Raw genomic sequence first — 22705 nt, forward strand, 5'->3', positions numbered from 1 at the left:
TTTCATTTCTTTGTTGGCACTTTTGTTTCATCTATAAATGCTAATCTGCTTAGCTGGGTCTCACATCAAGCTTTCTGCAAATTCATTTTCTCCTCTACCACTTATCCCTATTGTAAGAGACAACATTGTTCATCATCTTCCGCCATCATCTTTTCCAAAATTGTGCAATGGGTTTATGTTCTGTACTGATGTCATCCTTGACTGATAGATCTCCTTGCTTTGCAGGGAACATCAAGTGTTTGTTGGCTAAGTTGATTTTTGAGCTATTTTAGTTTCCTTGTGGTCACAGTTTTATATTGCTTCTGTCAATGTATTGTGGTCATTGTTTTATATCGCTTCTCTAGGAAAGAGCTATAATCAATGTCAATATATTTTCTGTTTCCCATTTTTCAGTATCTATAGCTTGTTTATATTGTGTCGGAAATGTTGTAATTTTATGCATTCTTTTCTTATCTTTTAACTACTTTGTTTGATGTTGATTTTGACCTTTGATCAAACTACAAAGACAGATGGTCTGTCTTCACATAACTGATGAAGGAATGACTTCCATGGTGGTAACCAGTTGTTTCCTGCCTCTTAAGTTAGGATCCATTTCATTTTTTGTCTGGTGTTTGATGCTTGCCATGTTCAGTGACCTCTGAATCTCTTCTCAAAGAAAATATTTGTGAAATATAGGCATGAGGGTTCTGAGTTGTACATAAGTCTTTGGTCCTTCCATTTCTTATTTCCAAAGAGTATTTGCCAAAAAAAAATTTTTTTTTTACTCTTCTCCCCTTTGCATTACATTTACATTAGACTCAACTTCATGTACCCTTTAACTGCAGTTTCACTGGCCTGCGTGCTATCACTTGTCTGCCTGTCACTGGCCCACTGTCCATCATCTCCAGGATCATTCATGGGGGTGAGAGATGCTCTCTTGATAACTTGTTTCTTGCTGTAGGAAAGAGAGCCCCTTTTTCTGCAATTTTGATCTTCTGAGATGATGAAGAGTTCAGGCTTCTTTTCTTGCCCTCAAAGGTAGCGAAGACCACGGTTGGGCCTGTGCCCAGTTCAGTGTGCTAAGGGGGTGGGGGGGAAAGAGGGTGAGGAGACAACTATATTTCTACCATAAAAAGTCTCCTCTACAACTTCTAATGATGTCGCATTCTACCTTCTATCCTTCAGCCGCTACTGGCTGCAGAGCCCCGGTAACTTCTGATTCGTTCTTGGTATCAAGAAGCATCAGACAGAAAGATGCCACTAGCATGAGGAATTCAATTCAGGAAACACTTATTAAGCCTCTGCTATGTATAAGCCACTATGCTAGGTGCAGAGGACATGGCAAGTCCAATACTAAACTCATCTTTCCCCTCTTCCTGGTTTTAAAAACCAAACAGAGGGTTTTGTATTTGATTCTGGAGGCAGTTGTGAGTGTATTCAATACATTGGAGTGTATTGAATAGTGAGGTGATGTAGACCCACGTAAGAAAGATCAACTGGACAGCTTCCCACTTCACTCTAAAACATCAAGAAACACACAAATAAAGTAAGATATAGCCAAATGGGGCGGGGGGGTGGGGGGAAGAAATCTTATTACCTCTAGGGCAAAAACCAAACTGCTCAAATAGGCACCTAAGATGCTCCTTAAACACCTCCTGCCTAGCTTTTCTTTCTATTTTTCTGTATTCTTTTTATGCAGTCCTTTCTTCTAGCCAAACTGATGGTCCTGGCACTCACCATCTTCTGCCTCTGTGCATTCATCCAGGCATCTCCTTTCCTCATTGTCACCCACTAAAATCCCTATTCTTTAAGGCTCAACTCAGGTAGAAATGTATTAATGAAGCCTCTGTGGAGGCTGCAAGTGTGCTCTCAGACTTCCTCAGGGTACTTTGCATGGGTCTTTCCTTTGTCTCCATCCCTCCCAGCCTGGGTATTAGAGTTAGCTGTGTACGTGTCATGTTCTCCTAGTTTAATGCAGGCTTCTAGATGGTCCTTTAAAAATCTTTGTATCCTTTGTTCTTAATATTTATGGCATTGGATTACTGGAAGTAAAAACCTTAGGAAGCTATTTCTGATTTTAAAATTTTAGGTTCAACTTGGTAATGTGGAACTCAGTGAGGACTTCTGATAAAAGTTGGTCTCCAGAAAAGAGGTTGTGAGCTTAATGAGGATAGGTTGTGTGTGATCATTGCTTCTATTCTTAGTTATTAACAAAGTTAGAAGTCCTCAACTCAGAAAGCATGAGTTTAGCCCTAAAATGCATCAGGCACTTTGGTATGGGCGGAGGAGACAAATACAAGCCCACATAAAGGTAGACGCATTCCTCAAAGGGCTTACATTCTAATCGGGGAAGACACCACCTAAAAGGAAATCAAAAAGGGGTGACAAAGTCTGAAAAGTCTGGAGTTGAGCCTGGAGAGGAATAAAGGTTGGGAGTTTCCTAGAGGCTGTGGCTATAGGCAAAAACCTCAGAAATTTCCTAACTCAGGAATTTCATTCTGTGTTTGTAGATCTAACTTTACATTCATTCATACCTCCATTTTAAAAAGATCCAATCCCAATATAGGGAAAGCAAATTCAGTCTGTGCAAATATCAGAACTGTATCCTTTCATAACTGCAGAAATGTCTATAATTTCAGGTCTTCATGACTTTTCTAAAATAGGCCATAGAACTGATTCAATATTTTCATCTCTTTAGACTCTAATCAGGCTTAGTCTGGCACATCTGAGATTGAATCACATTTGACCTTTTAAAGTAGAAAATTATGAGTCTAGATGAAGCTAGAAAAAACATGATTTTATCCTGTGGAACCTCATAGGAAATGAGTTTTGATTTGAAAGAAGCAGGTCCCATTCAGTTTGGGGAGTTCCAGTGCTATCTTAAATAATTAATCTCATTACTTTATGAACCAATACATTTCAAGAGTAAAAATGTCACAGACAGCTTCTCCTTGTGGATATACAAGTATGGTTCCCTCATATTTAGTGAAGCATTGGGTCTGTATCCTGCACTACAAGTAATATTTTAGGAACATTAAAAATACTTGATTTGCTTTAATTAGACTTTATAAAAACTCCATTCTTGAATATTTCTTGTTTTTTTACATTTAGATTGTCTCAATATGAGAAGAGATTTTTGCTTTTACATGGAAACACCTCCGAGAGCAGCAGATAGACATCATAATACTATAACTTATAGTCTTTAAAATGTTTTTTTCCCCCTTTTCTTCTTCCATTTAATGTTGACATTTTCAAATGCTGTTTTATCTTGGACAGGGCAGGCCTTCTTCTCCCCCCCCCCCAATATATGTTATGTTTGCCCATTCCTTTTTCTAGCTTTCCTTTTTAATATTACCATGTATTTTATGCGCTTACTAAAAAGTAACAAACGCATAATCTATATAGATGTCATTACTTGAGAAAGACTGATCTGTTTAGTGCTAAAAATATGTGCAGTTTACTTTTGCAGCCAAATGAGAATACTTTATTCAAGGAAATGTGTAGTTGTATTGGCATCACCAACACCCATGACATGATATGTGACTACTTATAAGACTGAGTTATAAAGCAATTTCTGTTATGCTGGAGGCACAGACAGTTTTTATCTCTATTAAGGGTCTGCAACATTAAAAATGTGGTTTAATTCTCAGTAATACTGACAGCTAATGTTAGCAGATTAAAAAAATGAGAAATGTCATAAATCTGCCACCAACCTCATCGGTTTTATTATGAACAGAACAAGATGGTGACTTCAGAAATGCAGAAATTGCAGAGACTTTTATGATGCATTCTGAGATTTGGTTATTTTAACTGTATTCAGATACTTGGCTCAGTCTGTGTTTTCTTATCAGTGTGAGTACTACCTCTGGTGGGATATGGATTGCAACTCATCCATGCCACCTTATTACTGCTCTTGTCCCTGTTTTCCATAAATCTTCCACCAGTGGTCCACCCCACTGTTAGACTTGGTTTTTGCTACTTAACCAGCTGACCTTTTCCAGTCACCCCTCTTTTATGCCTCCACTTATGCCCAATTCCATGTTAGTAACATACTGCCACCTCCTTACACCCCTCTTTCATCTCCATTGCTTTTTGGGTGAGCCACAAGGCTGATTCTTTTATTTTATTTATTTATTTTAAATTTTTAATTAATTTATTTTGAATTATCAACAATCACTTCCATAACCTTTTGAGTTTTATATTTTTCTCCCCCTCCCTCCCTACCTCCTTCCCCAAGACTGCATGTAATCTGATATAGGCGATACATATATATATATTCCTATTAAATATATTTTCACATTAGTGATGTTGTAGGTAAGAATTAGAACCAATAGGAGGAACCACCAGAAAGAGGAAACAAAACACAACAGAAGAAAAAAAAAAGCAAATAGTATGCTTCGATCTGCATTCAAGCTCCATAGTTCTTTCTTCTTTGTGGACAGCATTTTCTATCATGAGGCCTTTGGAGGTGTTTTAGATCCTTGTATTGCTGAGAAGAGTTAAGTCTATCAATGTTAGTCATCGTACAATGTGGCTGTTACTTTGTATAATGTTCTCCTGGGTCTGCTCACTTCACTCAGCATCAGTCCATACAAGTCTTTTCAGGTTTTTCTGAAGTCAAAGTCTGATTCTTTAGAGAGAGAATTATGGTTCCAATCCTGTTTCTGGCATTTACTAGATATGTGTTCCTTGGAAACCACTCAGCCTTGATTTCCTCCTCTGTAAAATGGGAATAATCCTTTCTGCATTAACCTCACAGACTTGTTGTGAGGTGCAGAGGAGAGAATCTATGCCAAGTGCTCCGTAAATGTTAAATCACCATAGAAATGCCAGCTATAGTTGTTCCATGATACACAGCCATGTAGCATTCCGGGTGAATATTGGATGTTACAATGATAGGCTTCAGGGAGAAGCTTTGAGGTAATAAAAGTCTTATGCCTTTTTTACATGTATTCCTGCCTTCTCTTTTACTCCTGTTCAGTTCTGGGATCAGTTCATTACCTGTCTTCTGTGTCCGCCCAAGATAGACGTTCTTGTCAACCAGATCTCTGGTCTGGCCCTCAAACTGTATAGCTAAGCCTTGGGAAAGAGGCCTTCTCTTTCCACCTGTGTTTTTCGTGCTTGGCTGTTTGGGTCAGACTCTTTTGAGTGATTGTGGATCTCTTCTGGGGGGTTCTGAAGTGCCCTCGGTCTTGCCGCTGCCAGCACATGCCATCCACAAACAGGAGGGCCAGCTAGTCTAGAGGCAAGCTCTCTTTGATGCAGACTCTGCGTGGGGCATCCCTCATGACGGTGGTCAGTGTTTTTGGTAAGAGCATCCTTGCTGGTTTTATATTGATCTTGATATCAATTGCTGGCGATCACGAGACAAAATTACCTCACGTAGTTCTTAGTATCTTTTGAGTATTTTTTAATGTAAAAGTGCATTGCCACCATAGAGCTTCTGTGATGTCAATTCATTGTGATGTGAGAGACCTTGTGTTTTTCTGTCAGACTTCTGGTTGATTCTGTCATGCTGGAAAATCTTGAAATAAGGCCCCAGGAACGGCCGCTGTCTAATTTCTGTGGATCAATCATTCTAAGTAGGGAGAGGCTCATCGCCAGGAGGGACACTTAGCGATAACTTCTTTGGCCATTTGGACCCATGTTGCCCTGGAGAGAGTGGGCTCAAACTTGAAAGTGCAAAAGTAAAGAGACACACGTGTAGAGAACACATCTGGCCAAAGGGCTCACTTACAATCCTGGTTATTGGGAGTCCTTTTCCTCTTTTGTGGAGGGCTCATGAAATTCCCTTAGGTGTGTCTCTTGGCTAGTCTCTGAGGATTGGTACCATGGCATACCCATCTCACGGCTGCTGCTCTGTCACTTCTCAACTCTTGTGACTTCTGCTGCCTGCTCTGCTGAACTCTGTTACCAAGTGTAGTCCCTACTCAATCCTTTGACAGGACTTCAGTTCTTCTTTTTTTTTTTTTTCTTTCTTTTTTTTTTGGTGAGGCAATTGGGGTTAAGTGACTTGGCCAAGGTCGCACAGCTAGTACGTGTCAAGTGTTTGGTCTGAGGCCGGATTTGAACTCAGGTCCTCCTGACTTCAGGGCCAGTGCTCTATCTGCTGCGCCACCTAGCTGCTCCAGGAGTTGAGAGAGAGAGCTAGAGCTAGAGCTAGAGCTAGAGATAGAGACAGAGATTGAGAGAGATTGAGAGATTGAGAGTCTCCCCCCAAGTAGTTTCCTCTCAGTTTTGGTTAGAGCTGTAACACCACTAGATTGGCCAGTTGCTGTATGGGTCAAACTCACAAATTGGCTTGCTGTTTTACCCATAGCCCCATGGAATTTGATTGATTTTCTTCAGCCAGTCATAGGATATTTCCTGTGTGGTCTCACCTTCTTTCATCCAGTGACCTGAAGTCCCTATGATCCTTACAAAGTGACTATGAACTTAATCGTGCCTAATTACTTTTGATGGATTCTTTTCAGATGTCTGGGCCTTCTATGATTACTTAGGATAGGATTGGATTCCCACATTTACACCAATAAATAACACTAACAATTACTAAAATTTACTAAAAATTTCTGTCTTCAGCTGTGGTTTCTTCACATGTAAAACTGGAATAATAGTATTTATTCTGGTGATGCTCCTCTGTCTTTGGGCTGGTTCTTGGGTCATTTTCATTCTTTTCTTCCAGCTCTTTTGTAGATTTACTCCATCTTCTTTCCATTTCCCTGAACTATTTTGCTTCAGCCCAGGTAGTTCTCCTCCTCTGGCCCAGGATAAAAACACCCTTCCCACCCTTTTTGTTCCAGAAACAAGCACATTAGTCTTTTTGAAGTTTTCTACAGCAGATGAATTTTTTTAAATGTCCTGTTAGTAGTGATAGGGAAATAGTAAGAGCCACAAACTAGGAGGCTAGACTTTTAAGAAGTGTCATAATGAAAATGGTCACTGTTAGGGGTGTATAAATAGAGCTAGGCTCAGATCTTTTTCCAGGCCCAATCTTATCATCCTGCACAAAGCTTTAATCTACTAAGCTTACCTCTGTCTTAACAACAACTCTTTGAATTCCTAACCCCTAACCTACTTTGTACTAGATTTTTCTGACTCAACTCAGTTTTGCATTTTTCTGTTATTATTCTTGGTGAGTCTCCAAAGGGCTCCTCCTGTGATAGTTACATTAAGGTGGAGGGGATAGAGGGGGTCTAAGGTCTGGGACAGAACATTGGTCTTCCCCATCCCCAGCACACATTCCCTTGCTCCATCCAGTCATTTACTGATTCAATTAAAATCAGGTGGATTAAGCATCTTCTCTGTGTAGGACACTCTACAGGCCCTGAGGGAGACATCCTTTAGGCCTCTTCACTCCTAGGACATCCAGGCCATAAGTGCAAGAAGTCCAAACTCGCCCCTCTCCATCCACCCTCACCCTCCACCAAGCCGCCAAACTGATAATCTCTAAGTGTTGGCCAGATGTTGCTTCCCTATGCAAGAAGCTTCAGTGAGTCCTGTCTTCCTCCAGGGTAGAATACAAACTCCTCCGCCATTTGGATTCCTTACAGTCTCGCTCCAGCCGGTCTTTCTGGCTTGTTGACACATTACTCTTCAAAATGCTCTTGAGGCTCTGACCCAGCTGGCTGACTTGCCCTTCTCTGGCCGTGACATTCCCTCTCCCTTGTCAGTCTCTTTGCACAGACCACATTATCCATCATGCCTGGAATCTTCCCCTTCTCCACGTCTTCCTCTTGTAACTCTTACCTCCCCTTGGATGGCCTGGCCAAGTAAAGTCTCTCCAGGTTCCTCCATCATTAATGCTCCCTCCCAATTACTTTACGTTTACTTTATTTGCATCTCTCCATATCTGTTAGCTCAATAATGTGACAGTTATTTAAAAGCAATTTTATAAAACCAGCTGGCTCTCTTCAGGCTATCCATTGGCTGTCTGATGGCTTTTCAATTCAGTGAGCATCTATTAAGCCTCTCTTCTATCCCTGGCCCTGAGCTTGGTGCTGGGGATACAGAGACAAAAAGGAAGCCGTGGCTTTGGCGATATCACTCATTCAGTTAAGTGAGTAAGTTGAACAATGTACATAAATACACAATTAATACTCTCCCTCTCTTCAAAGTTCAGTTCAAATGCTGCCTTCCCTGAGCTTGTAGAATGCAAACTCCTTGAGAGCAGGCAGCAACTGCTTGATTTGTCTTTGTATCCACAGCCCTGGGCACAATGACTGGTATGTAAGAGGTGCTTAATAAAGGCTTGTTGGTAAGTAGGGAATTGACTGCCTCCATGTGAATGGGAGAAGTTGCAAGGACTGACTTCCTTTATTAGGATTTGAATGATGTAAACAGGCAGCTCTTCATCCTCATTTAGTGTCCGCTAAGTTCTATGTCCATTTCTGCCACTTATGATTATGGTCCTGGATGAATCAGTTGACGTTTGCAGGCCTTAGGTTCCTAATCTATAAAATGGGTGAAGATTCTTAAAGGTCTCTTTCAGCTGTAAGATTCTATATTTTAATGCATTTGTTAATTGAGTAAATCTGAAAGGATATAGGATGCTTTACTTTAGACTCTGTGATGCATATATTTTTTGGAGTGTATTTCTATATAAGGTCTCAGAGCCTTGGTGTGGATTGCTTTGCTTGATCTTAATGGGAAGTGTAATGATGCTAATAGGATGGCAATCTCTAAGTTGTTTTCTGAAACCTGAAAAAGGAGTCAAAAGACACAAGGACACAAACTGTCCTTCTGAATTATGGATTCACTGAACTAGATTTATTAAAAACAAAGGAAATGACACGCTAGAACATTTGAGCACGAGTCAGAGCCAATTTTATGCAACTGTGAATATGTGACTTTAAGACCCATAAAATTTGTTGTTTCAGCATTCCCCTCTCCATTCACCCTAAGATATGCAGTGAAAGAAAAATGCATATTAGCATATTTTATAATAATTATGTAATGGTATGAAATTGTCAGCATTTCAAGTGATTGATCCATCTATGACATTGTATCAAAGTAAGCACCAAGATATCAATTCTTCTACTCTTTGTGAATAGCTCAGAGGACTATCATCATTAAGACATTTATTTACTTAATTCCTATTGCTCTTGGTGCGCCCTTCAAGAGAATTCAGGCGTATGAGAGTAGAGAAGTTATTGTGAACATGTTTCTTTGTTCGGTGAGCTACTTTTCTAAATAAAGGATCATGTGGTCTTCCCATCCCTTAGATATTTGAAGTTCAAGTGATTCTAAGCAAAACTTTCATGCTGATTTAATTATTTTGGTTGGAGGGAAGGTGGGTGGCAAAGAGACATTAGTGAAGGGAGGTAAACTGGCAAAAGGCGATCAGTTTTAAGCCTAGTCATCAAATGGAAAACTAACTTTTTATGTCTTATTTTATTTTGTTTGTTATCCTTCTGAAAATAATGATTATGATGTCATGAGGGTCTGCAGTATATTATGCTGAGAAAATATAAGGATTTTCCAATATTAACTTTCTGAATAGAAGTTTAAGAAGGTGAATTTTAGGCCTGCAGGTGACTCAGATTGTTGAAAATCCTCTAGGCTCATTATTCTTTGTAATTGCTGCACATCCTCTTAGAAAATAGCAGGTCATTTCTTCTGTCTAATGGGATTTTGGCAACGAATGCCTTTGATAAAATGTTATTGATAATTTCTATCTTTGCAGTGCCCTTGGTTTATGTGAAAGGAAGACTTGCATTAAGTTTTCTGAAAAATTTTTTATTACCCTATATTTCAAAAAGTAAAAATTGAAGCACCCTAATTAAGAATGATATATTGTATACCTATACTAAAATGGCTCCATGATGGAGGCTTTGACATCTGCTGTGTATTGAGTAATATCTCCATATGTCTCTGAGCATGTGTTTTATCTGTTTTTTAAATCTTCGTTATAAGAAACCAGATATTTTCATTGAGGTAGTTTTTAATAATGTTGCCAGAAATTATTGTGTGTTACTTCATTACCTAATGTCTAACAGTCATCATAATTTTTTTTTGCAAGCAGCTTCATTGACCTTCTGACATTTTACTGCACTTTCGACACCTTTAATGCATCCCTTCACACTTTTTCTAAGATCTGGGGATTGTAAGTCTGAAGTTTGAGCTGACTGTACCTAAAGAGCAATGTTCCCTATTTTGGGGAGCAGTAACCTGCAGTGCTGGTCCTCAGATGCATGGGTTTTCCATTCAGGGACATATCCTCTCCATTCAGCCAGTTTTAAATGAGCTTGTTTGTAAACTCTATTATTAAGATCCATTTACATAATTAAATCTTGGTTAAGTTCTATATGTAACCGACCCTTTTAAAACTAGCCGTTTTCGATTTCTCTAATTTTATGAATTACAATTAGACACCAGTGTTCTTCAGGTTTAATTAATCGTTCCCTTGAAGATTGATTAAAACTTTCAGCGCATTACAAATTTTCTACATTCCTATCTAAGAGAGATGGCAAGCCAGAGTTTATCTCTGTTGGTGATTCTTAAATCTTATTTTCTAATTAAGGCCTCTCTGCTATTTGAGCCAAGTCGGTGGCTCTACCATGGGGTGAACGAAAACTTTCCTGATTATAACTGTCCCACTTATCTTACTTTGTGAGAATGGAGGGGATATGGCTCTGCTTAGTCCCATGACTCTCTTCTCCTCTGTCAGAAGAAATTGGTAATTAATGAAGGATAAACATGGCTTCATTTCTTCTGTAGCTGCTCTTTGATTACCACTTCTTTTTCAGAGTTAGGCTATTTAATCCAATCTGAAACACAATGAAACTAGTTAATACTTTGTTAGAAGTTTCCTTACCAAAGCTTCATTTAGCCTCATAGAAAGGGCACAGAGTAAATATTTAATAAGTGCTTTTTCATTCATTAAGCACCTAAAAAGGGCGTTAATCTCAGAGACTGTAGTGGTGGTCAGTCTTTCCTTTCTAGCCAGCAATATTTAACAGTAAATGCCCTCTAAGTGGATAGGTATGTGGCAGTACCCTCTTTTTCCTCACTAAAAAGCAAAAGTAGAAGCCAGTGCTTATTTTAGTATCCAGATGGGTTTGTTGAAGGATATAACTGGCCAGGTCCTAAGATAATGGATATAAAGATAATGGAGATAAGATAATGGATGTAAAGATAATGGAGATAAAGTCTCATGTATGTGGAAGGCAGGTAATTGGTTAATTTTCATCAGTAGTATGATATGAAGCTAGATTATTCTTGCTTAAATAGAAAGAAAAAACCACCCTAATTTCTAACATAGTTTGTCACTAAAGTTTCACTTTTGATGTGACCTTGAAGGTTGGGGTGTGGGGAGGGGAGAGGTAATTGGCCAGGGTTAGGTGGCCAAGCTCTGGTAAAGTCTTTGGTTTTTTTTTGTTTGTTTGTTTTTTTGGGTTTTTTTTAGGGAGACAATTGGGGTTAAGTGACTTGCCCATGGTCACACAGCTAGAAAGTATTATGTGTCTGAGGCTGGATTTGAACTCAGGTCCTCCTGACTTCAGGGCCTGTGCTCTATCCAATGCGCCACCTAGCTGCCCCTCTAGTAAAGTCTTTGAATTCATGATTAGTGTTTGAGCAGCTCAGCCTTGAAACATATTCAACAAATGGGAGAGGAGGTAACTCAGATTATAAATTCTTTGAGGGCAGGGACTGTCTTTTGCTGCTTCTTTTTTTTTTTTTTTAAATCCTGTAGGCTTAGATCAGTACTTGGCACATATCAGGCACTTAATAAATATTTATTGATTGATCAGAGGGCCCAGTGTGGGTTAATATAATTAGCTTGAGAATGACCTTGAACAGACTACCCTTATGTTAGAGTGGGAAGGCAATGCCTTCACAATAAGACTTTCCACAAAAGTTACAAAAGGGAAAAAATAGTTGTATTTTTAACGGGCAAATGGAGAGTTTACAAAAGATTATTTTATACTTTAATGAAAAATTTAAACTTAACATGAAAACATAAAGGATTATAATATGCTATATTTAATATGTTTTTCTTCTACTGAAGAAGGGAATCTCCCAAAATATGTGTTTTACTGGATTTTCTGTATAAAATATTCAGTAAATGGGTACAGTCCCACAGAGTGACTTGGTTCATTACTTGGTCTTATTTGTACTTTTCAGAAATTTGTACGGTAGTGGCACCTTGGATTGTGCGGTGGGCTGTAGCAGTCACGTAAGGCCTTGGGTCACAAAAAAGCCAACTCATCATAGACATGGGGTCTTAATGCTGGTCATCTTCTCCAACTCCTTTGTTTATAGATGAGGAAACAGAGACCTGAGATATTTATACATATAGTTTGTGATTAGTTCTGGAACTGGAACGAATAAACAAAAAAACATTTATTAAATGTTTACTCTTCCCTGGGCAAGTCACTTAACCCCCAAGTCACTTTGCCCTCACCAAAAAAAAAAAAATGTTTACTCTGTGTCAAAAACTGTGCCAAGTGTTGGGCCTAAGTAAAAGATAGTCCTGGCTCCCAAAGAGCTTATGCTCAGCCTGTGGGAGATAGCACATGGAGGGTGGGTCAGCTGTGGTGTACATGGGACAGCCTGGCGGTCCAGAGGGTGCATCAGCGGGACAGACATCAGGCTTCAGGGTCCTTTGGGTGCCTTGAGGTATCTGTACCCTAGGGTAGGGAGCCCTGAGGGATTCGATTCCAGGTTCCCTCAGGTCTCTGACCCCAGGTTCAAAGTTTTTATCACAGGGCCATAGATTTAGACAAGGAAGGCACTGAGAGGTCATTTTATCCAGGCCCCTCATTTTCCAGTTGAAGACCCTGGCAGGGCTCAGGTATGTAAAGTGCCTTGCCCAAGGTACCACAGAGAGTGTGAGACAGAGGGAGAATTCAGTCATGTCATCTGACTTCAAAGCATGCTGCCTCTCCTGCTTGGTCCTGCTAAGTATGGTATGGATGTGAACTCTCTGTCACAATAAATTATTCTGATTTTGAGATGATAGGAATAATCAGTCGATTGATAAACATTTATTAAGTGCCCACTGCTATCTGTTCCTGATTTATATTTGCCACTGAGAGGAAATGCAATGGAAAGAATGCTGGCTTTAAGGTCATCCCACCGAATGTCAACTCCATGGCCTTACTGCTCACTACCCAGATAATTTTGGTCAAGTCACCTCTCTGGGCCTCCATTTTCTCCTGGACGAAATGAGGAAGGGCGAGTGGATTAAGTGGTGTCTGACGTCTCTTCCTGTTCTGGGTCTCAGATCTTGGTATTCTGTGACCTCATATGCTTCAGTTCACTTACTGAGGGGAAATTAGATAGTAAGTTATTAAGGAGAGTATGGGAGGAATACCTGCAGACATGCTATGTTGTCAAGAATCTTCTGACTCAGCTCAGAGGGAGCAGAGCAACATGCTTGAACAAAATCCCTCCGGAGGTGAACTGGTTTCAGGATATTCTGGGATGGAAGATACTGTTCTCCTGTGGTGCTTTCAGGGGCCTTTGGGGTAGAGTAGGAATAGTCTAAGCTAAGTACAGGGAACCGTAACTACAGAGAATAGCTTAGAGTTTGATATGACTTAATTGAGGGAGTGGGTAATTTTTTTACTCACTTTTGATTTCTCTGGTATATTATTAATGATCGGGTATATTATCTTTTCCCTTGTAATATATCCTAAAAATCCACTTCTCTGAACCAGTTGTTCTGGGAAATAATTTTGAAATTTGTTAAAAAAAAATCGCTAAACTATCTATGGCCTTTGACCCAAAAATACCACTATGGAGTATTTACAAGTTTAAAGAGGGAGAGACCAGTCCCATAAATTTAAAGATATTTATAGCAGCTCTTTTTGTAGTAACAAAGAATTAGAAGGTAATCAGGTACCGATCAACTAAGGAATAGCTGAACAGGTTGTGGAGTTGGTAAATATGGATATGATATGATATAATATTATTGTACTATAAGAAATGATGACTATGAAGAACAAAGAGAAGCTTAGGAAGATTTGTATGAACTGATATAAAGGGAATTAAACAGAATCAGAACAGTGTACATGATGACCCCAACAAAGTGCAGGGAAACAACATGGAAAGATGAACTCTTACCGATGTGCTAAGTCATCATTACTGCAGAGGACTGATGGAAAGCTTGCCTGGCATTGAGGTGGTGGATTACGAGTGCGGTATAGAGTATACATTGTCATACACGGCCAATATATCAGTTTGTTTTGCTTGATTGTATTTATTTGCTCTAAGAGAGAGTCCTGTGAGAGAGTGGAGGAGTCATTAGGAAATGATCATGTTTAAAAAAAAACCCAAAAAGATCTTCAAGAAAAAAAAATTTTTAATGATGTTTCAGGAGGAGTTAGTTGGGCCAAGATGAATAGGAACGGGGAACCAATATGGCAAGAAGTAACCTGGAACGGCATACTATGAGATTAGTACTTCACAGAATTACGCACCTCCAAGCCCTAAAAGGCCTATGGAATTCCTGTGTTTCTAACTGTTTTTCCGTGTTTTCTCTCACATACCCAATAGTACCCAATACATCTCTCCTCCTGTATTTGAGGCCATCTCCTCTCCTGTCTCCTTAGCAGGGCCTCTCATCTATTTCATGGAGAAGGAGGCTGTTCAGCATGGGCTTCCCCGTCCCCTGTTCTATACCTCAGGCCCATTCTTGGTCATCTTCCATTCTCTCTTCTCATTCAGAGCTATTACTCCCCCAAACCAAGGTCTACATTTGCCAGCTGCCTGCTGGACATCTCCCCCCGAGCTACCCTGAAGCCGTGCTCATCTGACAGACCCTTCATTAAATGTATGATTTAACCTCTTCCAGTCTTCCATGTTTCTGTTCAGAGCATTCCCATCCTCCTCACCCAGGTTCAAATCCTCCTGATCCCTCTGCCTGCTTGTGCCTTCTCTGTGCAGTGTGGTACAATGGGCTCAGAGGATCTGGGTTCAGGTTCTCTTCCTAACACTACCTGTGTGACCTTGAGCAAATTACTTAACCTCTCTGACCTTCTGTTTCCTCATCTGAAAAATGAAGTTAAATTAGACGGTCTCTTTAGTCCCTTCCAGCATTAGATCTGATCCTTTGATTTAATATATTCCTGTATCTGTGCTTGTCTCCTTCGTTAGAATGCAAACTCCTTGAGGGCAGGACATATTTTCACTTTTTCTTTATATCCCTAGCACTTTGCACAATACCTGGAACATAGGAAGAGCTTAATAAATGCTTGCTGGCTCTTCCCTCCCCCCCGCCCATGTCCGTAGTTTTCTTCGGAGCGCAGCCCAGGTGCTATCTATCTCCTACATGGTGCCTCTCCTGATTTCTTCCCTCACCTGCCATTGTTAGTTCTCTCTTTCTCTTGAAATTAGTTTTTATGTATTTTGTATTCCATTTTCCGCATATACACAGCAATAGACTGTAAGCTCCCTGAGGGCAGAGAATGATTTTGGTTTTGTATTCCAAGTGCCTTACATAATACTAGAACATAGTAGGTGCTTAATCAACATTTATTAACTTGACAGAGTCCGGGAAGTGAATGGACTGAACACTGGACACTGAGCTAGAAGGTCTGGGTTCGAGCTCTGCACGTTATTTCCTGTCTGATGTTGAGTCACCTCTTTGAACTTCAGTCTCCTTATCTGTAAAGTGCCCTGTCTGCCTTTCTGGATTGTTGTGAGGAGAACAGTTTGTAATCTTTAAAGATATTTGAATACAACCATTCACAACCATTTAGTTGTGGAGAGAGGCAGTTTGATAGCGGGGACAGAGAGTCAGCCTTGGAGTGTGGAAGGCCTGGTTTCCAGGCCTACATCTGACATACCCTGGCTATGTGACGGTGGGCACATCACAGCCTCTCATGGCCCCAGCCTGTTTTCTGAGTCTGTTTCTTGCAGAGTAGATGATGATACACAAGAGTAGAAAGAGCTTTCTCGTTGGTAGTTCCTTATACCAATGAAAGTACAGGTCTATTAAAAATATTATTAAGACATTTAAATGCATACTATCCTCAGGCTCTTGGAGAGGAATTAAATAATTTGTTGGGAAGAAGTAAACTTTTCCAAAGAAAAGTTTATTGTATCACTGGGTATGAATTTGTACATTTTTAAAAATTTTAATTCTATTGGAGGTTTGAGCAACAGTCTATGCAGTACACAGAATTTTTAAACAATGGTTGTTAGAGCTATCTTTCCATTACTGAATTCCTTGAGGTGTTCCCCTTAGTCTCTTGTAATTAGAAAAATGACACTGCCCTGATGCTCTTGTTCTCTTTCTGTTCAGGACTGAAGGATTTCACATTGACTCTGAGGATGGTTTCTGATAATGTCTATATTTTATACAGGGCTGAATTTGCTGTTGGTATAAAGTAATTTTAAAATTTATCATTAATGACAGGAATCCATAATTTCTATTAGGACTATTTTTCTTTTTAGTCTTGCATTTTTTTTTTCATTATCTAAAACTGGGATTTCATCAGTTTAGGGAAGTCTCTGTGAGGAAATTTCCTCTACCAAAGCAGATCTACAACCGCCCTGTAACCTCTGGTCTTAGAAGGAGGCCAGGGGGCATTGAGATATGAAAGGACTGGCCCAAGGTCATTTAGCCAGTAGGTGTCACGGGCAGGTCTTGAACCCAGGTCTTTGTGCTTCTGAGGTCAGTCTTCTGACCACTAAGTCATGCTGCCTCTCTGCATAATTGAATAGTCTTGTATTGTTGTGTTCAAACCTGTTACTTAGCATCTCGTAGAATAAGCCAACATTACATGAATATCAACGAATTCCCCATTAGCAGAAATATGAGTTACAGAAAAGAAAAGGCCTGCATGTGACAAAGGTTCATTTAGAATATTTCTGCATGCACATTCTTTGAATTATTTCCTGGTTTTGACCTCTCCAGAGTAATTTTACAACTTGGAAAAGGCTTTGTAGCTATCCTTCTATTCTCGACTGTATCAGTGAGGTCTTTAAGAAAGGTATTTGCGATCTAGCCGTGTTGTAGAGTGCCTTGTTGCTCCCGTCCAGGTCTTCCCATAAGCCTTCCACAGGATATCCACCTAATTCAATTCCATTCAATTTAGCATGCTTTTATTAGGTGCCTACTGTATGCAAGGCATAGGCTAAGCACTGGGGATGCAGAGACACGAGGAAGACCTGTCCTTGTCCGCCCCGAGCTGACATTTAATGTGTGTGCTGGCAGCCTTCGCTCGATCTCCTGGCATTAGATGGGCACCAGTGGAATCTGCAGGATGTCCTTCAGTTTATGCCTTGACCTCTTTACCTGTCTGACCCATCTGCTTTTTAAGATGGGCATCTCTAAAGTACTATTCTTCACACTACTTCCCCAGCATGAGTGTTTGTTAGTAATGTACTATAGCTTATTCATGGCCACCATTGTGTTTTGGACAGTTCAAATTGGATATCCTGGACACATCTCAAACTCATTGTATCTGAGATTGAACTTATTTTCTTCTCATTATAAAACTTCCCTTCCTTCAAACCTGTTCATTTCTCTAGAAGGCACCACCAACCTTTCCATCTCCCAGCCTTGTAATGTAGGCACTACCTTTGACTCCATGCTCTCTCTCACCCCATGTATTCAGTCTGTGGACGGCCCTGGGCATTTCCACCTCTGCGCTGTCTCTCAAATTCGGCCCCTTTTCTCTGCTCACCTCTCACCTGGATTATTACAAGAGTTCCCCGATCGGCTTTCCTTCCTCACGTCTCTCCCTACTCTAGTCATCCTAGTGCCAAAGGGGCTAAGCAAAGATCTGAACAGTTGACTCCTTTACTGAGCCAATTCCTAGAGCTTTCTGTGTTTTCTAGGATGAGATATCAGGTCTTCTCTAGCTTTTAATGCCCTTAACAACCTGGTCTCAGCCTCTTTTTCTAGTCTCATTGATCATTGCTTGCTCTCTGGTGCTCTGTGATCCAGCCAACTGGCCTTGCCTCTGTTCCTTTCACAAAACGTCGCTTGTCTCCATGCGTTTGTCCAGGCTGTCCCCCGAGCCCCTCACCTCCACCCGGCAGAGTCCCTCTTTTTCTCCAAGACGTAGGCCGAATATCATCTGCTGCCTGAAGTCTTTCCTGGTCCCCACAGCTGCTGGCTCCTTCCCTCCCAAACGGCTTTCTGTTTAATTAATCTGCATTTCTTCATATTTCTTCCCTTTATTTATTTATTCTCCATACCAACATATGTACCTTTTGTCTTCTCCATTCACACATAAGCTTTGTGCATTTAGGGATTGTTTCATTCTTTGCATTTGTATTCCCAGCACCTGACAGTGCCTTGGCACATAGTAGGAATTCAGTAATGCTTGTTGATGATTAGTGGATAGGGGCATGTGCTTGGTACCTAGGACAGTTATGCTGACTGATTGGGACTGGGGACTAGGAAGGTGAAGGGGCGGCCAGGCTGAGGAGTGTGTCAGCATAGGGGAGGTAGAGTACTGAATAGTCAGAATTTATGATGTGGAAGAACCTGTCGAATGAGCAGACCCAAGTTCTACTTGTAGTGTTGGTGTTGTAGAGCGTGTCCCCACGGACCTTTAGTGCCTGGTGAGATGGTGACTCCTGAGCTCTGGGAATCCTGGAGGGGCCTTGGAGCCTTGGTGGTGAGGTGTGATCTCACCACCATTGCTGAATGCTTTAGCTTTGGTGATAAGAGAATACCCTGTGAAAATTGTATGTAATCCCACCAGATAATTTTTCCCACACAGATGTATTTGCATTTCATTCTAGAATATGGTGCCTATCCTGGCTCTGTTTTTAAATTAACTCAGAAAATAGAGGGCAAATCGTGTAGAGTGAATTATCCTTTATATATAGATTAAAGGCTAGAGCAAATGTGATAATATATTTTGTTTACTTTTTTCTCTCTTCAGGCAGTTACTCTCTTAACTGAACTAATTAGGGAAAACTTCAGGAACAGCAAATTAAAACAGTGCCTTTTACCAACCCTTGGGGAACTCATCTACCTTGTAGCTAGTCAGGTAAGAATGTCTGATTAACTTTATAACTGTGGGTAAAATGTCCTGAATTTTTTTTTTCAGCAGAGAAATAATTACTCTATAAAAATGCTTTGGCTTTGTGCCCTTAGAGCATGCCTAGGGAGCCTGACTGGGAAGGTTACCCTTCGAGACACGTGCTGATTGAGAGACTGCCTAGTGCTGCTGCTGTAAAGTGGGGCACTTTATCAGGCCAGACACTTGAGCTGAGGCACTGAGAGGCCCCCATGTGCTCTCTTGGTGCTGCCATCTTGGATCCCCTCATGTGAGAGAAGACATTGCCGATCTATACTGTCTGCCTCTGGGGACGGGCATCTGTTAACCTGAATGCTGGTGTCGTTTGGCGTTGTTTTTGTTTATGTTATTGTAGTTGTGTGATTCTAGGTCTGCCAGAACATTCATTGCTCTGCATCAAATTAATGTAAATCTCCTGATGTTGCTCTAGATTTTCTGCGTTCATTATTTCATATAATTTCTTAGCATTTATCATTTCTTAATAATATTGCAGCATATTCATAGATCATTTCACCCATTTTCTAATCACTGGGCACCCTCACTTTGTTTTCAAATTTCTGTTGCCACAGAGAGTGCTACTATGGACATTTTTGTACTTAATAGGGCTGTTGCTTTTGTCTCATGCCCAGAAGTGAGACCTGGAAGACAAAGGGTACAAACTGTTTTGTAACTTTGCTCACATCTTTCCAAATTGTTTCCCAGTGTGCTTTGACCAATCAATGATTCTGCCAATTGTGTGCCAAGGTGCCTGTCTTCCCCCAGCCCCTCCAACCCTCTTTTCTTCTTTAGTAATTGTGATGGTTTAATTTCCATTTCCTTTATCATTAGTAACTTGGAATATTTTTTACATTGTTGTTTATTGTATTTCTTCCTTGGAAAAACTATTTGTTTATGTCCTTCGACCAATTATTTATTAGGAAATGGCTCTTAATCATAGATTTGTGTCAATTCCCTTTGTAGCTCAGCTATAAGATTTTTATCTGAGATTTGCAGTAAGGATTGTTCGTAGTCGATAGTTTTATCTTACTGTTCAAATTATGTTGATTTTGTAAAAAGCAATTATTCAATTTTATGTAATCAAAATTTTCTCTTTTATCTGTTGCATTCATTCTCTTCAATTTCTTTTTTGGTTATGAATTACCCTCCTGATACAAGTTGTCTCTAGTTGTGAAAGGGACTCAATTCCATTTTATGTTAATTTGTTTATGGTGTGACCTTTTACATTTAGGTCCTTTATCCATTTATCACTTACTAGATTATATGGTGAAAAAAGTCTGATCTAAATACAGGGTATCCCATTAAGGACAAAATAGAAAATTTTGATTATATAAAATTGAATGACTTTTTTTTTTTTAACAAAATGAGTATAATTTGAACCATAAGAAAAACTGTCAGTTGTGAACAATCCTTGCTACAAACGTCTCAAATAAAAATATGATAATAGAGCAATAAAGGAAATTGACACGAATATCTTATTAAGAGCCATTTCCCAATAGATTATTGGTTAATGGATATGAAGAAAACTTTTTCAAGGAAGAAATATAATAAACAGAAGTCTCATTTGTTTGAGGCTTTGAATTTTTAGGCTTGAATAATTTTAATAGCTTAAAACTGCACTGAGATTTTTGGGACACCCTATCTATTTTCTAATACTGTTCTCAACATTGTTTCTGGGCATCAGAGAGAGGGAGGGAGTCCTTCTCCCTGTACTTTCTATATTTCTTTTGTGTCTGTGCGTGTGTGTGTGTGTGTGTGTGTGTGTGTGTGTGTGTGTGTGTATGTATGTGGCAGTTGGGGTTAAGTGACTTGCCCAGAGTCACACAGCTAGTAAGTGTTATGTCTCTGAGGCCGGATTTGGACTCAGGTCCTCCTGACTCCAGGGCCAGTGCTCTATCTATATCCACTGCACCTAGCTGCCCCTTATATTTCTGTTTATTATATTTAATATATAATGTGCTGCTATGATTGTTTCCTTCTAGCCCTTGCTTTTCTAGTCTGCTCTACCAATTTACATTCTTTTCCAAACAATTTTGATGATTACTACTTTATGACATATTTTTAAATTTAGCAATGCTAAGTCCCATTCATTCCTACTCCTTCACCCCGGTTGTTCCTTAGCAAGCTAAAATTTTTGTTCTTTCAAATAGTCTCATTTTTTTTCTAGTTTTATAAAATTTGATTGTTTTAACACTTAATCTCTAAGTTAGTTTACATAGCATCATTTTTATGATGTTAGCATGGTCCAGTCAGGAACCATGAATAGAATATACAAATATTTGAATGTCTCTGCTTTCATCTGTGCAGGGAGCTTCTGGTGGTGCGGCGGCAGCATGGTACAATAGAAAAGATACTAGAATTGGAGTTGGAATTCTCTCTGTTCTACTTAGTACCTGTATTGCTAGGGACAAGTGGGTGCGGTGGGTAGAGCGCCAGCCCTGGAGTCCAGAAGACCTCCATTCAAATCTGACCTCAGAAACTTACTAGCTGTGTGACCCTGGACAAGTCATTTAGCCTCTGCCTGCCTCAGTTTCTTCATCTGTAAAATGGAGATAATAACAGCACCTACCTCCCAGGGTAGTTGTGAAGATCAAATGAGATAATGTATGTAAAGCACTTAGCACAGTGCCTGGCATGTAATAGGCACTGTATAAATACTGCTTGGCTTCTTTGCCTTCTTCTCTCCTCCTTTTCATTCTCTCCTCTTCCTCTTCTTCTTCCTCCCCTTCCTCTTCCTCCTCCTTCTCCTCCTCTTCCTCCTTCATCTGAGTAAAATGAAGGGTTTAGAATTGATGAATTCTAATATATTTTTGGATTCTAAATCTACGAAGTTATGAACTCCCCCTGTGCAACTGTCTATTAAACACTTAATCATTACACATGCCAGGCATTGTACAAAGTGCTAGGAATATGAAGACAAAAATGAGATAGTCCTTGGGGAAAATAAAATATATATAGATGATAAATATAAAACATATGCAAAGTAATTGAAGTTTTATACTTAGGGGTCAATAGAAAACCTTATGTTGGAGGCATCACTAGAGCTGAACCTTGAGATTCCGGGAGGAGGAGATGAGTTAGTAGAGCATTTCAGACAAGAGGTACAGCCTGTGCAAAGGTGTGGAGGCAGGAGACAGCATGTTATGTATGGGGAACAAGAAGCAGGCCAGTTTCAATGAAACATATAATGAATAAGAGGTAATAATGTGCACTCAGTCTAGAAGGATCAGTTGGAATCAGATAGTAAAGGGTTTTAAATACTAAGCAGAGACATTCGTATTTCATTTTTATGACGAGAAAGAGTCAATGAGGCTGCTTGCAGAAGGCTGCCATGGTCAGAGCTCAGGTGTAGGAGAATGGATGGAGGCAGGAGAATATGGTGGCAGGGAGACCATGCAGGAGCCTTTGGGAAGAAAGGAACATCACTGGCTAAGTTACTTTTCCAGGATCTCAGAGCCAGGAAGTGTCAGAGACTGGTTTTGAGGGGTGTCTGATTCTGAGCTCAGCACCTTCTTTACTATGGCATGGCTGCCTTTGAATAATAAATATTCTTTCCAGTCATTCCCATCATCCTTTATTCCTGTAAAGAGTATTTTGCAGTTCTATTCCTGTTATCCTTGAGTGTGGAAGGTTAATTCCCAGGTATTTGATAGATTTTGTAGCTCTTGCATTAGAGTTTTGACTGCTCCATCACTCTATTTTGCTTATGGGCAACTCTCTCCTCCAAGTTTTTTTTTTTTTTT

At 40.0% G+C, this 22705-nt stretch overlaps 1 protein-coding gene across 4 annotated transcripts in view; it reads left to right on the forward strand.

Annotated features, from left to right (window-relative positions):
• ULK4 (unc-51 like kinase 4) overlaps window positions 1-22705 on the forward strand; it is a 636813-nt gene that overhangs the window by 90442 nt on the left and 523666 nt on the right. For all 4 annotated transcript variants that reach the window (XM_027872479.1, XM_027872481.1, XM_027872482.1 and 1 more), the window contains one exon: window positions 18828-18935. In XM_027872479.1, the coding sequence (XP_027728280.1) occupies window positions 18828-18935 (108 nt within the window). The remainder of the gene's footprint in view (window positions 1-18827; window positions 18936-22705) is intronic.

This window comes from Vombatus ursinus, unplaced genomic scaffold (genome assembly GCF_900497805.2).
Source record: "Vombatus ursinus unplaced genomic scaffold, bare-nosed wombat genome assembly UNPS02014799.1, whole genome shotgun sequence".
Lineage (NCBI taxonomy): Eukaryota > Metazoa > Chordata > Mammalia > Diprotodontia > Vombatidae > Vombatus > Vombatus ursinus.